The 21,459-nt window shown below is 39.0% G+C and overlaps 1 protein-coding gene across 50 annotated transcripts in view; it reads left to right on the top strand.

Moving 5' to 3' along the window:
* The window catches only part of PTPRD (protein tyrosine phosphatase receptor type D), a 1,712,576-nt gene extending 1,696,426 nt beyond the window's left edge, over positions 1-16,150 (top strand). For all 50 annotated transcript variants that reach the window (XM_043515489.1, XM_043515496.1, XM_043515490.1 and 47 more), the window contains 3 exons: positions 2,520-2,674; positions 6,186-6,321; positions 12,474-16,150. In XM_043515489.1, coding sequence (XP_043371424.1) covers positions 2,520-2,674; positions 6,186-6,321; positions 12,474-12,542 — 360 coding nt within the window. In that variant the 3' untranslated portion in view covers positions 12,543-16,150. The remainder of the gene's footprint in view (positions 1-2,519; positions 2,675-6,185; positions 6,322-12,473) is intronic.
* The last annotated feature ends 5,309 nt before the right edge of the window (positions 16,151-21,459 follow it).

The following is a 21,459-nucleotide window of genomic DNA, read 5'->3' as shown; positions in this document are numbered from 1 at the left end:
TGATTTGTGTCCATTCGTTCTTTTACGTAGAGACTGTCCAGTTTGGCCAATGTACATGGCAGAGGGGCATTGCTGGCACATGATGGCATATATCACATTGGTAGATGCGCAGGTGAACGAGCCTCTGATACTGTGGCTGATGTGATTAGGCCCTATGATGGTATCCCCTGAATAGATATGTGGACAGAGTTGGCAACGGGCTTTGTTGCAAGGATAGGTTCCTGGGTTAGTGGTTCTGTTGTGTCGTGTGTGGTTGCTGGTGAGTATTTGCTTCAGATTGGGGGGCTGTCTGTAAGCAAGGACTGGTCTGTCTCCCAAGATCTGAGAGAGCGATGGCTCGTCCTTCAGGATAGGTTGTAGATCCTTGATGATGCGTTGGAGAGGTTTTAGTTGGGGGCTGAAGGTGATGCCTAGTGGCGTTCTGTTGTTTTCTTTGTTGGGCCTGTCCTGTAGTAGTTGACTTCTGGGTACTCTTCTGGCTCTGTCAATCTGTTTCTTCACTTCAGCAAGTGGGTATTGTAGTTGTAGGAATGCATGATAGAGATCTTGTAGGTGTTTGTCTCTGTCTGAGGGGTTGGAGCAAATTTCCTATATCGGAAACCTACTGACCGCTATTCCTACCTACATGCCTCTAGCTTTCATCCAGATCATACCACTCGATCCATTGTCTACAGCCAAGCGCTACGATATAACCGCATTTGCTCCAACCCCTCAGACAGAGACAAACACTTACAAGATCTCTATCATGCATTCCTACAACTACAATACCCACCTGCTGAAGTGAAGAAACAGATTGACAGAGCCAGAAGAGTACTCAGAAATCACCTACTACAGGACAGGCCCAACAAAGAAAATAAAAGAACGCCACTAGCCATCACCTTCAGCCCCCAACTAAAACTTCTCCAACGCATCATCAAGGATCTACAACCTATCCTGAAGGACGACCCATCACTCTCACAGATCCTGGGAGACAGGCCAGTCCTCGCTTACAGACAGCCCCCCAGTCTGAAGCAAATACTCACCAGCAACCACACACCACACAACAGAACCACTAACCCAGGAACCTATCCTTGCAACAAAGCCCGTTGCCAACTCTGTCCACATATCTATTCAGGGGATACCATCATAGGGCCTAATCACATCAGCCACACTATCAGAGGCTCGTTCACCTGCGCATCTACCAATGTGATATATGCCATCATGTGCCAGCAATGCCCCTCTGCCATGTACATTGGCCAAACTGGACAGTCTCTACGTAAAAGAATGAATGGACACAAATCAGACGTCAAGAATTATAACATTCAAAAACCAGTTGGAGAACACTTCAATCTCTCTGGTCACTCGATCACAGACCTAAGAGTGGCTATACTTCAACAAAAAAGCTTCAAAAACAGACTCCAACGAGAGACTGCTGAATTGGAATTAATTTGCAAACTGGATACAATTAACTTAGGCTTGAATAGAGACCGGGAATGGATGAGTCATTACACAAAGTAAAACTATTTCCCCATGGTATTTCTTCCTCCCACCCCACCCCCCACTGTTCCTCTGATATTCTTGTTAACTGCTGGAATTAGCCTACCTGCTTGTCACCATGAAAGGTTTTCCTCCTTTCCCCCCCCCCGCTGTTGGTGATGGCTTATCTTAAGTGATCACTCTCCTTACAGTGTGTATGATAAACCCATTGTTTCATGTTCTCTGTGTGTGTGTATATAAATCTCTCCTCTGTTTTTTCCACCAAATGTATCCGATGAAGTGAGCTGTAGCTCACGAAAGCTTATGCTCTAATAAATTTGTTAGTCTCTAAGGTGCCACAAGTACTCCTTTTCTTTTCACATTACAAAAGAACACTATCACAACGGGCGTTCTTAGTGGCAGTCTTAACAGAGAAGGCAAGGACTGAATGGGAATGAACTACCTTCTTGCCTGAAGAGATAGCCCAGCCAAGCAGAGGTTGAAGCATATTGGCCAGATAGTGTGGGGAAGCTTGCGCTGACACTGGCCGTGCTGTACCTATTTTCATAGGTTCCAAGGACAGAGGGGACCATTGTGATCATCAAATCTGACTTCCTGCATAACACAGGCCATAGAATTTCTCAAATAAAGAGAGGATTTGAGTCTTGTGGGCTATAAATTCAGCACTTGTCACAAGCATTTAATTTAAAAAAATCCCACCAATTAACTAGCTCCCAACTTTCTTGTCCTCAAACTCTCTTCTTCCAGGATCTAAATGTCAGACAAAATCCTAGCCAATGCTGAGAGTAATTTGAGCATTGTCGTGGTTAATGAAATTGCCCTTTTATGTCAATGTGGTATAATAACTGCAAAACAAGAGGAAAAACACAAGCTCATCAGCATTATGATTGGAAGCATCTTAGTAAATGTGATCTTTGCTCTTTGCATATTTTTTCCCCTCCCAATGTATATTTTACATAATTGTTGTTCTGGTTTGCTGACTGACTGACTTTCAACTCCTGGAACATTCTTTTGTGGTATACTGTGTATGTCTTTCATTAAAGGATGGCCAGTCCCGAACAGTGAGGCAATTCCAGTTCACTGACTGGCCAGAACAAGGAGTGCCAAAGTCTGGAGAAGGATTTATTGACTTTATAGGCCAAGTTCATAAAACAAAGGAGCAGTTTGGTCAGGATGGACCAATCTCTGTTCATTGTAGGTAAGTAAAAAACCTCAAAGATTGATTGTTTTTCTTGATTAAGAAGATATTTTAAGTTTCAAAGTTGACTTTAGGGGATAGCTAATTGGTGTGAAAGTGTAGAGATGAATGGAATGACTTCCCAGACCAGCTATCAGAAATATAATAAAATAATCCAATGCAAATCCCTTTTATCCCCTATATTTCAGTAATGTTGGAAGTATTTTGTGGTGAAATCCCATTCTGACACTAAAGGTGCCCCTCAAATAAGAGCAAATGTGATCTTTTTCCTTACAAATTATCTTTGCCACACGATAAAAACAACGCTGGTCTATGCCGCAGTGCACGTGTATGTGCACAGTGGGAAATGCCTTACTATAGAGTGATGTACCTGATTGTGTTTTCAATAGTAATTAGCTGTGAGGTCATTACGGTGATGGTGATCATTACCGGTAAACATGCTAGATGTCCTTGAGTAGCAGGCTAGGTATGATAATCAAAATAGGCCAAAGAAAAATGGTTGCTACATTAGGCAATCCGGTGTAATAGTAACTATCACATTCAGAGACTACGTCCACAGTAAAGTCAGTGTTTTTTGGCTGATCAGCGAAAATCTCAGAATGTAGAGCCTATGCTCTGAGGAGGTGCTGAATACCCTCAGTTCCTTTTATAAGTGCGTTGAGGATGACAGCAGCTTTCAGGATCAGGCCCATAGAAATAATCCTGGGGGTGTGTGGGGGGGTAATTATTATTTAACCCAATTTGCTTTGTTTACAATATTCTAAAGTCTCTAGCAGATGCCTAAAGATAATATATTTTTCTTTGATATATCACTTAATAAATTGCTTTCTATAAATTCCATTAGGATTTTAGAAATACATTTTGCAACATTAAAGTGTATTTTTGATAGTTTAAATTGTTTACATAGTGGGGGCAATTAATACAGCTGCAAGTTTCTTTCTATGGGCTGAATGATGCAAAGGACAAGTAGAGGTTTGGTAGAGGGTATATATAAACAAGGACTGAAAGGGAAATATCCTAGCCTTGTCAAATCCAGCAACAGCCCTTGGTGAAGACTGGATGCACAATTGCTCTACTGCTCTGGGGACTTTCGTAGCAGCTGGGGCCTCTGCACTTCCGTAAATAGGAAGTTTAAGCTAGTGGATCTGTTGGACCATCTAAACCCCTCCTTTGCTGTGTCCCTAAATACCCACTACATATTGCTAAGAAGAAAGGCACTGGAGAGGAGACTTAAGTGGTGCATAGGGGCTAATGAATTATCTTGCACAGATTAGACCTGTCCCACCATAGCTACCTTTAGGAATTTATTTGCCAGGGGAGTGGTGGGCACTGTTTGGCCCTTATGTGGGCTCAGATGAAAAAAAAATGGTGGCCCTTTTAAGTTCTTTCCAAGCTCTGCCCACACATGATTTTGAAATGAGATGCTACTCACAATAAATTATTAATATCATTATGGGCTTGATGCTGCACCACTGTAAGTCAATGGGAGTTGCACCGTTGACTTCAGTGGGAACAGGACCAGGCCCAGTAAGATCATGCCTCTTCGTTCTTGGATTCCTTAGCAGCAGTTAACATTACTGACATCTAAATTGTCATTATTAGGATCTTTCAGAATCAAGATCTTATGCATATGAATGGGAGCAGTTCAAACCCACCTCAAAGCTATTGCTTCAGGCTCTTTGCAAACTCTTCACTGCTACATAGTTCAGTTTCACCCCTGCAGCCCTCTTATAAAAATTGCTTATGAGCTGTATTCTGACCTGTTTTCAAGGGATTTATTTGTAAAGGGAGAGACTAGGGAAACTCATCACCCTCTGAACTTCATGCTCCCTGGTTCCCTGTAATTTTTCTCTCTTCTATATATTTTTTCTGTGGTTTACTTACCTATATTACAGTAAACCACTCTGACATTGAGTGATTTTTCCTTCTCTAGGAATTTTAAAAACAAATCAATGTGTTACTGTTTAAAACTTTCTAACCTCATTAAGCAGTTAATTAAAAAGGAGTTAGGTCAGCATAGGACTTTTCCTGAAATCTAAGGCTCAGCAGAAACAGTGTCCGCTAGGACCAGACCTAGGTATGTGCCAGCTTATTGCCACTGTGATTTTTATATGGCCCTTTCTTTGTCAGCATCCCCTCTCAGCAGATATCCAAGACTTTACCCACTCTGTGGCCGATCCTAACACACACAACCCTTTAAAGATAAAATCCTCCCCCTGCCTCCTCCTCACTTATAAAACACTTAAGAACCCCTTCCCTAACTGTTAAAACTCGACTGCATGTCCCTAATGAAAAGCATCCTTCTCAACCCTGAGGAATTATCTGGGTAATAGAACTCTGCCAAAGTCCCTGTGACTTTTACTAAACAGAGGACCCTATGAACAACATGGCTAGCCCTTTTATAGACTGTTGTAGCAGAACTGAACTCACCACTTTGCTTGAGACTGCTTGTGAGATGGGTCTGTAAACGCTAATGTGGAGGTGTCGTGGACTTGGACTTACATCACTGTTACGACCCTTTAGAAAGCCTAAACATCCTTTGGTGAAAAGATGCCACCCTGTTTCAATATGCATGCCAGCTTCAGACCACAGTAAATGAATCCATCTGTTTTATGCAGACTTTACCCAAGCGTTACACATGCTGCTTAATTAGGATCTGCACATGTAGGAGATTTTTTGTATTATTCAGTGTCCTCCTCATTAACTAACTCTCCAGGTGCTTTCTTGCTTCTCAAGAACACAACAGTATGAATTAATTCCCTCCTCTTGCTGGTTGAAAAAGTTGTAAATAGTTGCCTTCAAGTAATAAGGAGTCGAAAACTACTAGGTCTGGAAACAATCAGACTTGTTTAAAAGAGCCAGCCGGTTCTGCTTCAGGTCTCAAATTTTTTGTACATGAGAGGAAACATTGTAATATTCCTCTTCAATAAAAGTTATATTTTTTCACACACACCATATTTATAGTGTGTGTGAATATTGAAAATTATGTTAAGTTCTCCATAAAAATTATAAAAGGAAAGAAACTGAAAGATAAGGCTGGTGCTCTGTCCCTAACTTACCCCTGCATATTTCAAGGGTCTCGGAACAGGGAGTAATCTCACATACCATATGTAACAGGACCTAAACAAGTTGAGATAAGGACAGAGAGGAAGGCTAAATTCTGGCTTCCATTTCTTTTTTTATTTCCATTTAGACTATTGGCAGGCTGGTGAACCCTCTCATTTTCCCCTACCACACACTGACCACTATACATTCTTGGTCACAAACAAAATCACTTAAAATGCTTCCTGACTATCCAACTTTCATTGGAAGTACATTAGTACAAATTTGACTTTGCCAGAGAAAGGTCACTTTGTCAATGTGTATAATTTCCACAGAGAAGTTTTGCTTATCGAGCTTTTTTCCATGTAGATGACCATGTACATATGGTGTATCGTATCCACAGCTAAATAATCAGCCAATTCTTTCAACATTTTAACTGTCAATTAACATTCCTTTTTTATTGCAACAGTGCAGGTGTTGGGAGGACTGGAGTATTCATAACCCTGAGCATCGTGTTGGAAAGAATGAGATATGAAGGTGTTGTAGATATCTTCCAGACAGTCAAAATGTTAAGGACACAACGACCAGCCATGGTACAGACAGAGGTGAGAAGAACAACATACATATGCACTGACCGGGTCAGGGTAGGTGGCTTGGCGGATGCAATGTTAGGAATGGCAGATGGTGGGAGTGAGGTTTTCACAGCCAGGAATTTATGTAGGAGGTATACAATTTACTTTCCCTTCTTAAGTACTTTAGCTCTGTATGTAGCCTATGCAGTGCATTTAGGCTATTTCCCATTCTGTGGATAGGCAATACCACAGCCTGGGAAATATCCATTTTAGTGGTGACTGAATAAGATATTTGTGTGAACCTATTTTCTAGAAGAAACTTGAGATGGAAACACTGCCCATGTCATTTTGAATTTTTCCTTCATGCTAGTAATCTATATTCATAATCAGGGAGCAAAGTTTGGCCTGTGGGTGCACTCTGTTAGCTTCTGTTCATTCGGAGGGCAGAATGTGTCCTGTGGCTTGAAACTGAGGCTATAGTGATTTCATGGTTGTCGAGACTTCATATAAACACAAATTTGACTGTTTGGCATGAAAGCATTACATCTCTGTGGAAAAAAACCCTCTACATTACAACTTTTTCCCTGGGACACTATAAAGTTAAAAGAAAAGGAGTACTTGTGGCATCTTAGAGACTAACAAATTTATTTGAGCATAAGCTTTCATGAGCTACAGCTCACTTCATCGGATGCATTCAGTGGAAAATACAGTGGGAGATTTATATACATAGAGAACATGAAACAATGGGTGTTACCATACACACTGAAACAAGAGAGTGATCACTTAAGGTGAGCTATTACCACTATGAGAGCGGGGGGGGGGACCTTTTATAGTGATAATCAAGGTGGGCCATTTCCAGCAGTTGACAAAAACGTCTGAGGAACAGTGGAGGGGGGGAATAAACATGGGGAAATAATTTTACTTTGTGTAATGACATGTCCACTCCCAGTCTCTATTCAAGCCTAAATTAATTGTATCCAGTTTGCAAATTAATTCCAATTCAGCAGTCTCTCGTTGGAGTCTGTTTTTGAAGTTTTTTTGTTGAAGGATAGCCACTCTCAGGTCTGTAGTGAAGTGACCAAAGAGATTGAAGTGTTCTCCAACTAGTTTTTGAATGTTATAATTCTTGACGTCTGATTTGTGTCCATTTATTCTTTTACTAGAGACTGTCCAGTTTGACCAATGTACATGGCAGAGGGGCATTGCTGGCACATGATGGCATAGATGATTGGTAGATGTGCAGGTGAACGAGCCTCTGATAGTGTGGCTGATGTGATTAGGCCCTATGATGGTGTCCCCTGAATAGATATGTGGACAGAGTTGGCAACAGCCTTTGTTGCAAGGATAGGTTCCTGAGTTAGTGGTTCTGTTGTGTGGTATGTGGTTGCTGGTGAGTATTTTCTTCAGGTTGGGGGGCTGTCTGTAAGCAAGGACTGGCCTTTCTCCCAAGATCTGTGAGAGTGATGGGTCATCCTTCAGGATAGATTGTAGATCCTTGATGATGCGTTGCAGAGGTTTTAGTTGGGGGCTGAAGGTGATGGCTAGTGGTGTTCTGTTATTTTCTTTGTTGGGCGTGTCCTGTAGTAGGTGACTTCTGGGTACTCTTCTGGCTCTGTCAATCTGTTTCTTCACTTCAGCAGGTGGGTATTGGAGTTGTAAGAATGCTTGATATAGATCTTGTAGGTATTTATCTCGGTCTGAGGGGTTGGAGCAAATGCAGTTGTGTCGTAGAGCTTGGCTGTAGACAATGGATCGTGTGGTGTGGTCTGGATGAAAGCTGGAGGCATGTAGGTAGGAATAGCAGTCAGTAGGTTTCCAATGTAGGGTGGTGTTTATGTGACCATCGCTTATTTGTACTGTAATGTCCAGGAAGTGGATCTCTTGTGTGGACTGGTCCAGGCTGAGGTTGGTGGTGGGATGGAAATTGTTGAAATCCTGGTGGAATTCCTCAAGGGCTTCTTTTCCATGGGTCCAGATGATGAAGATGTCATCAATGTAGCGCAAGTAGAGTAGGGGCATCAGGGGACGAGAACTGAGGAAGCGTTGTTCTAAGTCAGCCATAAAAAGGCTGGCATACTGTGGGGCCATGCGGGTACCCATCACAGTGCGACTGATTTGAAGGTATACATTGTCCCCAAATGTGAAATAGTTATGGGTGAGGACAAAGTCACAAAGTTCAGCCACCAGGTTTGCCGTGACATTATCGGGGATACTGTTCCTGACGGCTTGTAGTCCATCTTTGTGTGGAATGTTGGTGTAGAGGGCTTCTACATCCATAGTGGCCAGGATGGTGTTTTCAGAAAGATCACCGATGGATTATAGTTTCCTCAGGAAGTCAGTGGTGTCTCGAAGATAGCTGGGAGTGCTGATAGCGTAGGGCCTGAGGAGGGAGTCTACATAGCCAGACAATCCTGCTGACAGGGTGCCAATGCCTGAGATGATGGGACATCCAGGATTTCCAGGTTTATGGATCTTGGGTAGCAGATAGAATACCCCAGGTCGGGGTTCCAGGGGTGTGTCTGTGTGGATTTGTTCTTGTGCTTTTTCAGGGAGTTTCTTGAGCAAATGGTGTAGTTTCTTTGGTAACCCTCAGTGGGATCAGAGGGTAATGGCTTGTAGAAAGTGGTGTTGGAGAGCTGTCTAGCAGTCTCTTGTTCATATTCTGACCTATTCATGATGACGACAGCACCTCCTTTGTCAGCCTTTTTGATTATGATGTCAGAGTTGTTTCTGAGGCTGTGGATGGCACTGTGTTCTGCACGGTTGAGGTTATGGGGCAAGTGATGCTGCTTTAGTACTATTTCAGCCCGTGCACATCGGCGGAAGCACTCTATGTAGAAGTCCAGTCTGCTGTTCCGACCTTCAGGAGGAGTCCACCCTGAATCCTTCTTTTTGTAGTCTTGGTAGGAAGGTCTCTGTGGGTTAGTATGTTTTCAGAGGTGTGTTGGAAATATTCCTTGAGTCGGAGACATCAAAATAGAATTCTTGGTCACCACAGAACTGTATCATGTTCGTGGGGCTGGATGGGCAGAAGGAGAGGCCCCGAGATAGGACAGATTCTTCTGCTGGGCTAAGAGTATAGTTGGATAGATTAACAATATTGCTGGGTGGGTTAAGGGAACCACTGTTGTGGCCCCTTGTGGCATGTAGTAGTTTAGAGAATTTAGTGTCCTTTTTCTTTTGTAGAGAAGCAAAGTGTGTGTTGTAAATGGCTTGTCTAGTTTTTGTAAAGTCCAGCCATGATGAAGTTTGTGTGGAAGGTTGTTTTCTTATGAGAGTATCCAGTTTTGAGAGCTCATTCTTAATCTTTCCCTGTTTGCTTTAGAGGATGTTGATCAGGTGGTTCCGCAGTTTCTTTGAGAGCGTGTGGCACAAGCTGTCAGCATAGTCTGTGTGGTATGTAGATTGTAATGGATTTTTTATCTTCATTCCTTTTGGTATGATGTCCATCTGTTTGCATTTGGAAAGGAAGATGATGTCTGTCTGTATCTGTACGAGTTTTTTCATGAAGTTGATAGATTTCCACTCCATACAGCTAAATTCAGTGCCTTACATAATGACAAGTTTCAGAGTAGCAGCTGTGTTAGTCTGTATTCGCAAAAAGAAAAGTAGTACTTGTGGCACCTTAGAGACTAACAAATTTAGAACATTCAAAAACCAGTTGGAGAACACTTCAAGCTCTTTGGTCACTTCACTACAGACCTAAAAGTTGCAGTTCTTCAACAAAAAAACTTCAAAAACAGACTCCAACGAGAGACTGCTGAATTGGAATTAATTTGCAAACTGGATACAATTAATTTAGGCTTGAATAAAGACTGGGACTGGACATGTCTTTACACAAAGTAAAACTATTTCCCCATGTTTATTCCTCCCCACCCACCCACACACACACAGTTCCTCAGATGTTCTTGTCAACTGCTGGGAATGGCCCACCTTGATTATCACTACAAAAGGTTCCCCCCCCCACTCTCCTGCTGGTAATAGCTCACCTTAAGTGATCACTCTCTTGTTACACTGTGTATAGTAACACCCATTGTTTCATGTTCTCTATGTATATAAATCTCCCCACTGTATTTTCCACTGAATGCATCTGATGAAATGAGCTGTAGCTCACGAAAGCTTATGCTCAAATAAATTTATTAGTCCTTAAGGTGCCACAAGTACTCCTTTTCTTTTTGCAAATACAGACTAACACAGCTGCTACTCTGAAAACTATAAAGTTAGTGATCTCACTGTCAGTGAGAGTTCTGCATTCTGGTGGGGGAGAGGTCTTGGGCACGGACAGCCAGCCTGTTCTTGGCCCCTGATTTAGGAATCATCCCAATTCATAAAGGACACTTAAGCACATGCTTAACTTTAATCATATACTTAATTACTACTTAAGTTAAACACATGCTAAATGTCATGAATTGGAGCCTCTGACTCTCAGTTCTAAGCCAACAGATCATACACATAAAAAAGTGAAAGGTGAGGAAAAGCATTTGTAGGACCTTCTACAGACTTGGGTGGCTGATACTGACCATTAAAATGTTTATGATTTGAAATTTAATATTGATCCCTGCACTTTGCCATTTTGCTGTAGGAAAATGACACTTGTTCAGTAAAAATTAGACAGCCCTACTCTTAGTGTTTTACGCATGCGCACATACTCTTTAAATGAAATTAGATCATTTTTAAAGTTTTGTCACTTAGCCAAGTAACTCACTGAGACAAAATGGAAGAATAAATTCCATTTATTTTCCATTACCATTATTGCTGTAGAAAATGTACATCTAAGCAAAATGAAAAATATCTACTTTCTGTCCCATTGGTTCCTAGAAACAAATCTAGCATATAGAAAAATAAGCTTTTGTGGAGTCCACATAAATACAATGCTGGGTTGTGCAATGTACATACTTTCCCTCTTTCTACTTTAGCTTACTTGTGGATGATGTGTTCCCACTCCAGACTGAAAGTAGAAATCTTCCATGTGCTGTGTTAATTTCACCCAGAAAAGAACAGAAGTCTAGGGCTCGATCCTGCAAGATGCAGAGCACTCGGGTCCCCATCCAGCTCATGAGTAGTCCTGTTGAAAGCAGTTAGGCTATTCCTATGCTTAAAGTTAATCATGTGCTTAAGTACTTTGCAGGATCATGACCAGAGAGCTCGTACCTTGCAAGATGGAGCCACTAATGATCATGGCAAATTAGATAAAACTAAAGTGGGTGTGTTATGATAAGGACTGCTGGTCCAATGGAAGCTACTGAGACGTAGTCTGAGTGAAATGAAACCCAGATCCTTCGGGCTGCAAGACTGTAACATCGCATGAACGAGTCCCCTAGGCGGCTTCAGTATTTTGGAGGGCTTAAAGAAACAACTTTTGTTCTTTCACATTAAGTGAGGTGTACAAGTTTGTTGCACTCCAGCATAAAGAGACTGCTGCTTATGTGTGCAAATGAGATGAAGTGCTAGGAGTAGCACTCACACTGAGTGTTAGTAAACCTCAAGAATTCTGCATTTCCACACCTTTGCTTTCAGGTGCAGGAGATAAAAACGGATGTAGGTCGTGTGAGGAGACTTGGTGTGAAGTATAAGCTGCCTCATGTTAATGAGGTTCTTAACTTCACATTCCTCTCTGAACCCCTAATTCCTGCTGCTGGGCAGGAATAATTTGATAACTATATAACAAGGTAGGATTGGATCCCCCTGTGCTTCCTGACCTGCTATTTTACCTTGTTTTTATGTGTGCAGCATACCACACCTGGACAGTGAGGGACTGAGACCAGAATATGATGTTTTAGCATATTAGTCACATTCACTGAGATGTTATTTGAACATTTTATTAGCAAGTCTCAAACAGTATGAAATAATGCCAAAGGTAAACCTTAATGCAGTCCCCTCAGACAAAAAGCTTTCTGCTAATCCTCTTGTACTCATTCAGAGCAACGAACGCTCAGTAAATGAATATATATTCACATCACAAATAAGCAGGCTCCATCTAAGGAGAACGTTATTGCATTCAATGAGCATCTCAACCCATCTTTGTTTACTGTAACTCAAACCAGTGTGTTCTGTTGATGTCAGCAGGAGGATATTACTGAACTGCTGTGGCCTCTGTGGGATATAGTATATTCACAGAGCCTCTGATTAAATGAAAAAACAACAAATAGGTTTTTATATTTTCTTTCTCTCTCTTTTTCTTCCAGGATCAATACCAGTTTGGCTATCGAGCCGCACTGGAATATCTGGGCAGCTTTGATCACTATGCAACGTAAAACCCCCTGACCCATCCTGGATTTTTACTGCAGGCCCTTTAAGATCCAGAGAGCCTCTTCTGAGCCATACTGTGTGCTTGAGAAGTACTTCTTAACTCCTAGCTAAAGACCAATTAGTGGGAATATTAAAAAACAAAAACAAAAAAAACCCACACACACACACACAACCCCAAGAACTATTCCAGGTGGACCAAGAATTCACAGTTTAATAACTTGACCAGAAATATAATAAAAGAATCCTGACTGGTGAGGCGTCTGAAGGATCTCATTTACAGATACCTCAAGGATTCAACTTTGGTTGAAATTAAAGGGAAGAGGAAATTATTGCAAAGAACCATCATCTTGTTCAGGATTGCATGATTGTTGCAAAGATGAATCTTGAGCGTACTGCAATTCAGTGCAAGATGTTTGTTAAAAGGCCGGTACCTGGCTTCTTAAAACAAAATGGACTCTTTGCTTCAACATCACCCCTTCCCATCATAATGCTTATAATAACACTTTAGGGGAAATGGGGGAATGTTTAAAAAGGAAGTCCTTGATTTAGTTTTTTAGTATTGTAAAGATACTGCTGACCTGTGCTTCATTTTTAACTGTGTAAACTTTTTCCTTTTTTTAACAAGAGTTTATCATTTGATGAAGTGAATTTAAAAAAAAAAGTTGCCTAACTGTTCATTTTTTGTTTCAGAATTGTAGATTTTTTTAAGCTGTAGAACTGTTATCTGTAATATCTTGCTGTAGAAATGTTAAATAATTTGAAAATTTGCACATTTTTGTGCAGTCCTATATTTATCTACAGTACCACATTCTTCTTAGATATTACAGTTTGGTTTATTTTTTTCTTTTTAAAGAAATACTCTTAATCAGTTAATCAAAGTGGGGCTTTTTTTATTTCTTTTGGAATCAACAGGGAGGCGCAAAGTATAAAGCTGCTACTAACACACACACACACACACAGACACACTGCTCTCTTTATTATTCTCTATCTATATCTATCTCTCTATATATCTACAGATATACAGACAGACGGGTATATACACACACAAATAAATATAGATGCATCAGTTCTTCTATGACTTGGATTTATTGAAGTGATGGGAAAGTTTTCCAGAGTACTACATTCAACCCATATGGTACTTTTTGAACATCTCTGCATTTCCAAAGTCCATAGCTTTTTGGTTAGAAGGGAAATGAGGAATGCACATCAGTGATATTTGACCCTCACCCCAACGCAAAAAAAAGATTATTTATATACACACAGTCACACAAAGACACACACACACATTATGTGGTTGAGGCTTCCAATGAAGTACAATATTTGTAACACTATAGTGCAATAACAAACCATATTATTAAGTATAGGAGGTGTGCATGTGGAAAAGGTCAGTGCATATCCCTTTAGGAGGGGAGAATGTTGTAATATACTAACTATCAAGATGTTTAAAAAGTGTATTCAGTCATATATTGTCTATAGTATGTGCTATGAAATTTGCATTTATGATGTGTAACAGGGCAAAGCCAAACTCATGTTGCTCTGTTAATAAATTAGAAATATTTTGTGGCATACAGTATTATTTAGAGATGCTGGTTTTTATTTTTATTTCACATTTAGAGTGCCTTATATTTGATGCCTGTTTTGACAGCATTTCTTTAAGTTTTGTTGTGTCTGTATTTACATTAGTTAATTCATATCTTTGTTACTCTTTTCAATTAAAGCATTATCTTTGTAGCACATGTACAAAAATACTTTGAATAATACGCATTCCTGGTTTTTAACCGAGTATGGGATGTTAATAAATGCAAGCCCAAAACACTCGGGTAGTCAGGGCCCTTTATCCTTTCATAACTCCAACAACAGACATGCCCACTACTTTAAGGTTCCTTCCAAATTGGCTCTCATAAACCACAGCATTGATGACTACAGTATTGCCATTGCAGAGATGTAGGACTACACTAGTAGTAAGTAATAGTTGTTGTTAGCAGTACTCATGCATCATTCCTTTCATTCTGGGCCAAATCCTGCTTGCGGTACACATGTCAATGGGCCCATTGAAGTCAAATTATTGGTTGCAATGGGACTGTTAGTATGGGTAAGGCAAGCAGGATTTAGCCCTCAGAGTATGTTTTAAAATGACTTTAGATTTCCATTTGAGAGAAAAAAATTCTTTAACCAATGCAAAATATTTTCTGAGACTCTATATGAAGCCATTTACAGTGGCCCAGGTCTCTGTCATGCCTTGTACCATGTTAGCACACACAAATCAAAGGAACTCTTTCTTTCAGGTGTCAAATAAGAACCATTCATACAGTTCAGCTATGTTAGTGTAACATACAGGATTTTTTTTCTTCCATATTTCCCATCACTAGTAGAAAGACATGTATGAAAGACCAAACACGAGCAAGCATTGTATTTGAGCACTTTTGTAAAAAAAAAAAAACAAAACAAAACAAATATAAATATATATATAATAAATAATAAAAGTATTATAGAAGGCTACCTCAAGAATGAGATTCTATAACTTATATCAGAACCAGAGAAGAATGTGCACTATGGGGTTGTTGTTGTTTTTTTTCTTCTTCTTTTTGATTTGTATCTTTTGAAGAATTATTAAAGTGCCAGATTACGTAGTGAAGTCATGTTCTTTTAGCCAAATATAGTCAGACATACACACCATTTTAGAAGCATATACTAGGGAAGGCTGTTGCACACCAGAGCTGTTAACAGGTCAGAGTTTTCTCGCCATGAAACTTTTGCAAATTCTAAAGAAAAAGGGAAAAAATCAGAGATAAATAGTGAGGGAAAGTATTGTAGGACAAGTAAGACTGCAAATATTCCAGTAATCTTGCTGTTCAGGAGTTGTTTCTAAAGATAACTCTGTTAGCATCATTGATGTGCATTCCACTTTCTGTACGCTAATGTATAGTCATTCTATAATTAATTTAAAGAAGAAGCATCTTTATCTGCATTTACCATAATCTTCCAACCTTAGAATTGGTTTCATCAGCATAACCAGTACGGTGCTATTATTTACCTATGTATGTGTAGTTATGTATAATTTTGTAATTAGTTACAATGGAAAAAAATCAAAATATATAAAAATGATTTGTACAGAACTTTATTTTAGCTCTTTTTTTTAAAAATGATTGCATGGTTAGACAATGGAGAGGCTGGCTGGGGGAAGGGAGGGCCCTCTAGGGAGATCTGCACTTTCTATACCTTTGTACTATGCACTGCCCTATTGATTCTACACCCAATAATGTTATTACTTGAACCCATCTGTAAGAAACTGCTTATGAAAATCCTCTTATGTGTATGTAAATAACACAGAACATGTAAAAATCGGGAGGGAGGGGGAGTTTGCAACAACAACAAATGCAACAGCTTTTCTTTCCTTTTATTCTTCCTTCCTTCCTTCTTTTTTTTTTTTGGTTGGTTGGTTGATTGTTTTTTTCGTTTGGGGTGCCCTGATACTCCAGCAGATATCAGAAGGCTGCAAGTCCCCTCATCCCCATCTGTTATGTGGCTTTGCCATTCAAGCTTGGAGTGTCTTTACAAAGATAATAAAAGTTGTGTTCTTTGCTCTCGTTTTGGATGCATAGACTGAAAAATTTAAAAAAAAATTACCTTGTAAAATGGCTTGTTAAAAAAAATACAATTACCTCTAATTAGTAGTACGCGTAAATGTTTTACAGAATGAAAGGCGTGCTTTTTATTTTCTTACTTCGTTACATTGGTGGCGAAAGAAAGTCTGTATGAAAATCAGTTCTTTGCTGACACAAGTTCCATTTGTTACAAATGAATTCTAATAAAAATGTCAGTGTTATGCAGTCCTGGTCTTGTTTTCTTAAGCAGAGCTTTTGGAATCAAAACAGTTTGGTTTTTCTTGGTCATAGAGGAGTCTAACTGACATTAGGAAGTAGTCATTAATTTTAACTAGTAGCAAGGCACTGGAAAATGCATTTCCAGGTTAGCAAATATGTTGGGGTGATTTTTGAGCTATGAAGGGGCAGATCCTCAACTGATATAAATTGTCGTAGTTCCATGGACTTTAACACATTACTTAAATTTACACTGGATGATCTGCCCCCATTGTATTTAAGGAGTTGCTTCAATTGGCTTAAGAAAACTACACTTTGGCCCATATTTAGAGCCAAATCAAAAGATAATGAGACATCTGCAATTCTCATCAAATTCTAGGGGAGTTGTGGGTTTTGCCACTCCTCAAGAATTAGTTCTGATACCTTAATTTCTGGAATGAATTAAAAGTATTCCACATTCACTGGTCAGACTGTGGTTATTTGAATAGTGGCATGCAGTTTTGACAATTCTGTAATTAATCTCTGTACCGAACCATGTTTTGGTGTTGTGTTTGGGTACAAATATGGGTCTCCAAAACTGCCATCAAAGCAGTAGAAAAATGTTGGCATTCTTTTTATCTAAAAAGTTTTAGGTAATGTTAAAGTGTAATTGGTGCAGGCTCTGTGGAGCATTCTCAGATTCCTAGTCAACTGTCAGTGGTAGAAAAGATAACAGCCTTTCTGTGGATTTTATGTTTTGTTTTTTCTGGTGGTTTTGTGGATTCTGGGGGGATTTTAGGGGCAGATATTATCACTAAAGTTATTATTCAGTTATCAAGATAACATGGTGTATTTGAGATTATTATTAACAGAATTCATTGGGCAGGAAGTGTTTACAGATATATTAGCAAAATACTGGTTTATTGGACCTTTCATTTTTCTTAGCTTAATTTCTAGTTCATAACTGTGGTAGCAGTCTAAACGCAAACTTTGATGCCCTTATTTACCGAACTAAACTCCCATTGACTTCATTGTACCACAAATATTGACTAGGCTTCACAGGTCAAGTAGAAATGAGATCAGTGGAAGGTGTTTTAAATCTACTTTTTGTAAATATTCTCCTAAACTCTTCCATATTTTATATTGTTCTTTTTAAGGGCCTGATCCAAAGCCCTGTGAAGTCAGAAAAAGCCCTTCCATTGACTTGCATAGGCTTTGGATCTGGCCCTTAATGTCTTCACAGGAAGTCTAAGTTAAGGATGAATAAAAACCAAATAAGGTTATCAAGATTTGGTAGTATACTCTCTGATGTAATTTAAGTCAAGTTAATTGGTTTTAGCAAGAGTTGTCCTAACTAATATTTTCTTGTTATACTTTTGTGGAGTAAAAGCAGAAATCAATGCAACAAACTGAGAAACTCCATTAATATCAGAATCGCTAACTGACATTCAAACACAATTATGCTCACGTTCCTTTTGATAATACATGAAGATTTGTGTTTCCAGATTTTTCTGTTTTTTCTTCTGCTACATCTTTCAGGTTGGAATGAATATTTGACTAATTGTAAAACATAGCCTCTGTACTGATTTTGAAGAGAGAGATTTAATTTCTGTCTCCTGCTCCACCTCCCTTACCTCCCACCCCAATTTTTTAGGGAAAATAAAAAGAACTGGCAAATATACAGCAGAATGTTGAAAGAGTTCTGGTGAAGAATATTAGGAGGATATTAATGACCAAGATAAGACACTTGAACAAATCAAGTTCAACCAAACTTTAAACTATTACAACTAGCGCTGGTCAAAAAGAGGGATAACATTTTCACCAAAAAAATTTTCAATCAGCTCAGTAACTGGCTGAAAAAAATGGAACTCTCTCTCTTTTTTGGAAATTTTATACCTTTTTTGGTGAAATTCAGAAAATAATTCATCACATTGGAAATTTTGAAAATGTTTGGTCCAACCTTCAACACAGGACAAAATAATGATTTCACTGTTCTCTTAAACTTAAAGGAGGGGATTTCTTCACTGTATTGCAAAATTCAACCAAAGAAGTCTGAGTCAATAACCTGGGAAAAGCAACTGTAAGAGAAACAATGTGAGATCAAAAACAAAAGACCATATGTGTCCTGGGACATCTTCAATACAAGCAAGTAAGGCCATATAATACAAGAACTAGGGAAAGGGTAACAAAATATCCACTTGCCAGGTATGCATTATGAGATATGGGAGAGTGATTTTTTTTAAAAGGGTATCCTGCATTGATTACTGTTCACATGTCAATGAGGGTTGAAAGAGCCTTCAGGATGTGGTGAAGGAGTGAGTGAGAGCTCGAAAAAGCACCATTTTCTTTAATGTCTCAGAGACAAAGAACTGAGGACAGTGATTGCTAGAAAGAGAAATCGTGTTCAAAAACACAAAGTTCTATCTTCTGATTTGGGATCACGAGCAGAGAGCAAGTGACCTAACACTCCAGCTCAGAAGAACCTTTCAGGAGCTGACTTCACAAACTAGTATCTTGTGTTCTGCAAAATTATCCAGCCCCATACAACATGAAGAAAAAGTTTATATTTTGGGGGCTCTAGCAGCTGCTAAATGACTGCTGAAAGAAAGTGAGGACAACTCACCCATCTGTTTCTTAAGCATGAAAATGTAGTTACTGGAAATGCAACTATCATGAAGTGTTCTGCGTTAAGAAATTACATTGTGTAGTGTTTACTCCATTGCTGCATTTACATAGTTTAGTTCACTTTTCATTTAAGATTAAGAATGAACCACTAAACTAAATGTGACTCTTAATATTTTTTTGTTTACTGCTAAAATTGGGTATCCACATAATTAATCACTTTAACATACAACAAGGTTCCCCACATCTTCACACGCACACACTCAAATTTTTGAGTTAATTCTATAATTAAATTTCTTATTTTCAGTTTTAACTAATAATACACCCCCAATAAAAAAAGAAAATAAATTGGTGTTTATCCAATAAACACCAGAAATGGTTTCTTCAGACTAAGGGCTTGTCTACATGGAGCAGTAATATGTACTATCAGGATATGGTTTCTAAAGTGCATTAACATGCTGCATTAATTGATCTGTGTTGCCCCTGCTGGTGCACACTAAAGGTTCCCTAGTGTGCTTTAAGATAGTGTTGTTTGAAACAATGCTACATTAAAGTGCACTAGGGAACATTACAAATAGATTACTTATTACCGTATATACTACATAATCAGTAATATATATAATATACATTATACTACTGTAATGAGTAATGTATATAATACACATTACTCTTTACTGTTATATACAAAAACAACCCTCTCTTCCCCCCCACAACCTTCCCTCCCAGATTTTTGGACATCTGCATAAAACTCAAAAATTGCTAAAAAATAACCCCCCAAAAATGAAATTGCTAAACCCTGAAAAGAAGAAGTCCTATCTATAAACCTGAAGTTTCATATTTTTCAGAGTTATTTCAGCATGTGATATTCATGTTTCAATATTAGTATTAGACCGAAGTAGTAACACTGACTTCAAAATATATTGGATATTGCCCTGCATTATTTGTAACAATGCCACTTCCGTGAAATATTGTAAAAATAAGTTTTTAAAAGTAGAGAGTAATAGAGTATCTCTTTCATGTTGGCAAAGAGAGTAGAGAATCAAACAGTGGGAAGTTGTATATTACCAAAGAGAGTCTTCCATCCACAAAACCTCATGTTAGTTTTTGTAAAAAGATGGGAAGTATTAAAAAAAGAGCTCTAATTAGCCTTAGATCATTAATAAAATATTTCTGAATTGGTGGGTTTGTTTTAAAAAACAAAGGGATTTGAATGCTGTATATCATATTAGTATTCAAGGCAGAAAGCTTTGCTCTTGCAATACCTATTCTGTTTTCAACAAAGGCTATTTTTGCCCCATTATTCTGTCTATGATGGTTATGGTACCAAGAGCCAGCATATTTCCGTATCCTCACATAGTGAGTGTAGACTGGTGGAAACATCTGCTGACTAGCTTCGCAGAAGTGCAGAATGATAACCTGCAAATGAGACACTGTAATGAATAGAGATCATTTTGCATCAAAGCTATAAATAGAGTGCTTTTGAACCCACAATGCATTCAGCTTGCTTCTGTCAGCAGAATATAAGAAAAAAGTATTTATTATTGTAGTAGGAACAAGCAAACAGGTTTTCCTTGCCAATAAAAGCTGTCCATTATATAGTCAACAGCCTTATTGGATCTGGAATATAAATCTTTCATGTCAGTTCAAAACTGCTTAGAAATGCCTTCTCTTCTCTGAATGTTTAAGACAAACATACTAATGTAAGTAGTCCTTCATTGGGCAAAAATCCCCAAATACATAGGTATTAACCTTTAAAGCTTTTTACGGTTTTCTTCTTGTTGTTCTTGTCTGTAATTTAGCACAAACCAGAGGATCTAACTGAGTGCAGGTCCCCATTGTATCAGGGGCTGTACAGACACAATAAGAGACAGCTCCTACCCCAAACAGCTTTCACTCTAAATAAAGGGCAGGAGGGCAAACAGGCACGAATGTTGAGTTGACACACCGCTGGTTAATGGAAGTTCTGAGATAAGAACCCAGGTCTCCGGACTCACAATCCAGTTCCCTAAACACTGTACAACACAGCCTTCAGGTGCCTTGTTTGCGCAATGTTCTAAAGCATACAAAATGTTCCAACCTCGGTGCCTAAAATTAGTAATCTATTTAGCGTGCTAACTAAAGTAAACTGAGTTTTCCAAAGTGCTGAGAGTTGTGGGGGCTCAAGCATTTCTCGACATTGAGTCATTTACTTAGGTCCCTAAATATGGATTTAAATGTCTCATGGCCACAACACATGTAGAAGAGGAGGTGGGGCAAGCAGAGAGATAAATATATAAATCTAGACATAGGGAAATACTCATCTTGCCTTGAGAACAAGACTGTGACTGAACAGATCTTCTCCATTTTTTAACAGAAGCAAAGAGTTACCACAATACATCACATGCTCCCATCCTCAGCTGACACTTAAACTATATTTGTTCTTCTGCAGATGTAAAGACTTGCTCCCTAATATTGTGTCAACACTTTTTGTTCCTGTGTTTGTTATTTGCACACCTACTCC

Source organism: Dermochelys coriacea, chromosome 5, assembly GCF_009764565.3.
Source record: "Dermochelys coriacea isolate rDerCor1 chromosome 5, rDerCor1.pri.v4, whole genome shotgun sequence".
NCBI classification, from domain to species: domain Eukaryota; kingdom Metazoa; phylum Chordata; order Testudines; family Dermochelyidae; genus Dermochelys; species Dermochelys coriacea.
The sequence above is the reverse complement of the archived record's forward strand: the minus strand, read 5'-3'. Positions and strand labels throughout refer to the sequence as shown.